At 44.7% G+C, this 4,823-nt stretch overlaps 1 protein-coding gene across 1 annotated transcript in view; it reads right to left on the bottom strand.

The window, feature by feature from the left end:
* The window catches only part of LOC121559196 (NF-X1-type zinc finger protein NFXL1-like), a gene marked incomplete at its 3' end in the record, with an annotated part of 53,343 nt that extends 49,029 nt beyond the window's left edge, over window positions 1–4,314 (bottom strand). The window contains exons 1-3 of the mRNA XM_045219812.1: window positions 4,224–4,314; window positions 2,546–2,750; window positions 2,194–2,388 (exon numbers count right to left, since the gene is read on the bottom strand). Of these exons, the coding sequence (XP_045075747.1) occupies window positions 2,194–2,388; window positions 2,546–2,741 (391 nt within the window). The remainder of the gene's footprint in view (window positions 1–2,193; window positions 2,389–2,545; window positions 2,751–4,223) is intronic.
* Between the last annotated feature and the right edge of the window lie 509 nt (window positions 4,315–4,823).

The following is a 4,823-nucleotide window of genomic DNA, read 5'->3' on the forward strand; positions in this document are numbered from 1 at the left end:
AACTAAAATATGATGGAACCGCTCAAATCATTCCTATGTCCCATTTACATCCCCAGACACCTTAGCCAAATACATTTAAACTCAGTTTTTCACAATTCCTGACATTTAATCCTAGTAAGAATTCCCTGTCTAAGGTCAGTTAGGATCACCACTTTATTTTAAAAATGTGAAATGTCAGAATAATAGTAGAGAGAATGATTTATTTCAGGTTTTATTTATTTCATCACATTCCCAGTGAGTCAGAAGTTTACATGCACTCAATTAGTATTTGGTAGCATTGCCTTTAAATTGTTTAACTTGGGCCAAACGTTTCGGGTAGCCTTCCACAAGCTTCCCACAATAAATTGGGTGAATTTTGGCCCATTCCTCCTGACAGAGCTGGTGTAACTGAGTCAGGTTTGTAGGCCTCCTTGCTCACACATGCTTTTTCAGTTCTGCCCACAAATGTTCTATAGGATTGAGGTCAGGGCTTTGTGATGGCCACTCCAATACCTTGACTTTGTTGTCCTTAAGCCATTTTGCCACAACTTTGGAAGTATGCTTGGGGTCATTGTCCATTTGGAAGACCCATTTATGACCAAGCTTTAACTTCCTGACTGATGTCTTGAGATGTTGCTTCAATATATCCACATATTTTTCCTTCCTCATGATGCCATCTATTTTGTGAAGTGCACCAGTCCCTCCTGCAGCAAAGCACCCCCACAGCATGATGCTGCCACCCCCGTGCTTCATGGTTGGGATGGTGTTCTTCGGCTTGCAAGTACCCCCTTTTTCCTCCAATAACGATGGTCATTGTGGCCAAACAGTTCTACTTTTGTTTAATCAGACCAGAGGACATTTCTCCAAAAAGTATGATCTTTGTCCCCATGTGCAGTTGCAAACCGTAGTCTGGCTTTTTTATGGCGGTTTTGGAGCAGTGGCTTCTTCCTTGCTGAGCGGCCTTTCAGGTTATGTCGATATTGGACTCGTTTTACTGTGGATACAGATACTTTTGTACCCGTTTCCTCCAGCATCTTCACAAGGTCCTTTGCTGTTGTTCTGGGATTGATTTGCACTTTTCGCACCAAAGTACGTTCATCTCTAGGAGACAGAACGCGTCTCCTTCCTGAGCGGTATGACGGCTGCGTGGTCCCATGGTGTTTATACTTGCGTACTATTGTTTGTACAGATGAACGTGGTACCTTCAGGCGTTTGGAAATTGCTCCCAAGGATGAACCAGACTTTTTTCTGAGGTCTTGGCTGATTTCTTTTGATTTTCCCATGATGTCAACAAATAGGCACTGAGTTTGAAGGTAGGCCTTGAAATACATCCAATTGACTGAAATGATGTCAATTAGCCAATCAGAAGCTTCTAAAGCCATGACATCATTTTTTGGAATTTTCCAAGCTGTTTAAAGGCACAGTCAACTTAGTGTATGTAAACTTCTGACCCACTGGAATTGTGATACAGTGAATTATAAGTGAAATAATCTGTCTGTAAACAATTGTTGGAAAAATGACTTGTGTCATGCAAAAAGTAGATATCCTAACCGACTTGCCAAAACTATAGTTTTTTAACAAGATATTTTGTGGAGTGGTTGAAAAACAAGTTTTAATGACTCCAACCTAAGTGTTTGTAAACTTCCGACTTCAACTGTAGGCCATCCCCAGACATAGGCCATCCCCAGACATAGGCCATCCCCAGACATAGCTATCCAGAAACGTCCAGAAAGACAACGTTCTAATGGTTTAACAGGCTGACTGTCAGACAGAGGGTCTTCCAGAAAGACGACGTTCTAATGGTTTAACAGGCTGACTGTCAGACAGAGGGTCTTCCAGAAAGACGACGTTCTAATGGTTTAACAGGCTGACTGTCAGACAGAGGGTCTTCCAGAAAGACGACGTTCTAATGGTTTAACAGGCTGACTGTCAGACAGAGGGTCTTCCAGAAAGACGACGTTCTAATGGTTTAACAGGCTGACTGTCAGACAGAGGGTCTTCCAGAAAGACGACGTTCTAATGGTTTAACAGGCTGACTGTCAGACAGAGGGTCTTCCAGAAAAGACTGACGTTCTAATGGTTTAACAGGCTGACTGTCAGACAGAGGGTCTTCCAGAAAGACGACGTTCTAATGGTTTAACAGGCTGACTGTCAGACAGAGGGTCTTCCAGAAAGACGACGTTCTAATGGTTTAACAGATGTGTGTCATCTCACCAGTCTGGTCAGTGTAGGTGGTGAGCGCCGAGGCCAGAATCTTCCCTCGTTTACCGTCCTTCCCCTGGACCTTCCCACCATCATCATCATCATCGTCGTCGTCTGAGGAGGAGCTGTACTGGCTCTGAGCCAATCGCTGAGCAGCAGCCTGGTTGGACTTCCTGATCTCCTCAAACTTGGATTGGCTCGACGCAGCTGTCAATAAATCAATACAAGTAATCAATCAGTCACGTAATCAGTCAGTCAGTTGATCAATCAATACAGATAATCAATCAATAGATAATCAATCAGTCAGTCAGTCAATCAATCAGTCAGCAAGCACACTGACAGACAGACACTCTCTCTCGCTCACTGTTTTGTGGAGGGGCTGCCATGTTCTTCCCTCTGTTAACAGGCTGTAGATGTGGGTCCTTCCCATCTCCTCCTCTCCCCCTCCCACTAGGAGTGTTAGGGGATTCTGCTGCCCTCTCTCTCTGAGGTCGCGACCCTTGACCCTGTGGCTGACCCCGGCCACGACCCCGACCCTGCTGACGCCAGGCCGGATCCATGGTGACGACCTGCCACATCACAACACAGGACATTAAAGAGAACGTGATGATAACGCATACATGATCAGTGACTTTGTTTCCGTTTTACCGAAGACCAGCGGTTCATAATGTAGCGACCTTTGCCCAATACCTAGCGACCCCATAAAGAGGATATCTTGGCGTAGCAGCTAGGGCGTTGGGCTGACAGTCACTGGATTTGGGTTTGAGTCCCGAATTCGCTACAGTCTAAAATATAATGAATTATTTTTCATACAAAACTTATCCAACTATAAGCCCGAGTGCCTGTGTTGTGCTATCATGCTAACTCCTTGTCACGTTTGGTATGACAATGACAGCAACAGCACAAACAGATCTGAGACCAGGCTAGTAGACTATCTTGTTCTGCAGAGTTCAGTACAGCGAGAGGAACAGTGAATGAGCACTACTTTTGACCTGGGCAGGGCTCTACAGTGCGACCATTTTACTCGCATACAGTATATGCGGCTAAATATTTTGCTTGTAATTTTCATTTAGGAACACCAGTGCTCCTTGAAAAAATTAACGATTCTAGCTTTAATACCTCAAATATTTTTTTGTTGTGCTCCTAAATTTCTTCGTGTGCGCCTACGTTTTTTAAACTTAGGCGCACACTTACCCCTTGTAAAAAAGGGTCAGCGTAGAGCCCTGCAGGGCCCATAGGGTTAGTGCACTATATTATAGGGAATAGGGTGCCATTTTGGACATAATGAGTTCCATAGGCGCTGTTACTACTTGTTGCATAACTTCAGCAGACTGACTCTCTCCTACAGTCCATTGCAATCTATATGACGTGTCTCTCTCTACAAACCCTGCCAGACAAACCTATGGAGATAGACTTCGTCCCAAATGCCACCCTATTCCCCTATGTAGTGCGCTACTTTTATATAGGCCGTCGGGACGCACCCCTGACTGCGGCAGAGGAGAGAGGGGGACTTCCATGCGCCGGACGAACATGCAGACAGCTACTATGCATAACAAGTTGATAGCCCCGATATCAGATATATCCAGAAAGCATATGGCGGGTCTGAGTAAGTTAGCTAGCTGATGAAAGCTAGCATCATATGCCACCAACAATCCACAGGGCTAGCTGGCTAGCTATGCTTCTACAGAGGGCTAGCTAACAAACCGACATAGTTTACTAGTGAGAAAAGCTATAGCTGGCTGTTTTAAAGGAGTTATCGCTGAGCTAGCTAGTTCACCAAGGGTTGAACAAAATATTCTCTACCGTAGGCAAGTTTATGTTATTGGTGACAGCTAGCTAACGTTAGCCGGCTAACTGACAGTTAGATGGCCGTGTCATTCAACTAGGAAAGTGATAGCGTATCTAGCTACGTTTCTAACTCAACAAATACACAACTGCAATATTCGTAACACCCATGCATTACAGTACTGCGATTTGATGAACTAACAAACTCTGAATTCTAAAAAAAATATTGTTTGTTTCATTGATTCATGCAGACATACCAGACCGTTCACTCCACGCCGCTCGCTCACACAGGAACACACTGCGCAAACTCCAACCACTGTGGTGCAGGCTGGGAATTGTAGGGATGAACGGTAGTCGTTGTTACTTCACTCAACGGCGAGCCGGTGTCTCAAAAACTACAAGTCCAAAAGTATAAGGAACTAAATGGGGCTGTGCAACGTGTCAAACCAACGCTGTGCAAGAAGTCCACTACACATAACGTTGGGTTACGGATGTAACCTTAGTTCTCTGAGTAGAGTAACCGGTCGCCAAACGAGGAATAGAAACTCCTTCTCTTCACGCAATGTGATTGAGATGCTTAATATCAAAGATGTTTACAGCACAGGAAGTTGGCGGCACCTTAATTGGGGAGGACGGCTCGTGGTAATGGCTGGAGTGGGATAAAGGAATGGTATTAAATCCATCAAACACATATGTTTGATGCCATTCCATTTGCTCCGTTCCAGACATTATTACGAGCCGTCCTCCCCTCAGCAGCCTCCACTGGTTTACAGACATGTTTACTGTCTGTTACTTCACTCGAACTCCACGGAGGAAAGACATGAAAGGTTGGCGACCCGTTACTCTACTCAGAGAAT

Source organism: Coregonus clupeaformis, unplaced genomic scaffold, assembly GCF_020615455.1.
Source record: "Coregonus clupeaformis isolate EN_2021a unplaced genomic scaffold, ASM2061545v1 scaf2768, whole genome shotgun sequence".
Classification (NCBI taxonomy): Eukaryota; Metazoa; Chordata; class Actinopteri; order Salmoniformes; family Salmonidae; genus Coregonus; species Coregonus clupeaformis.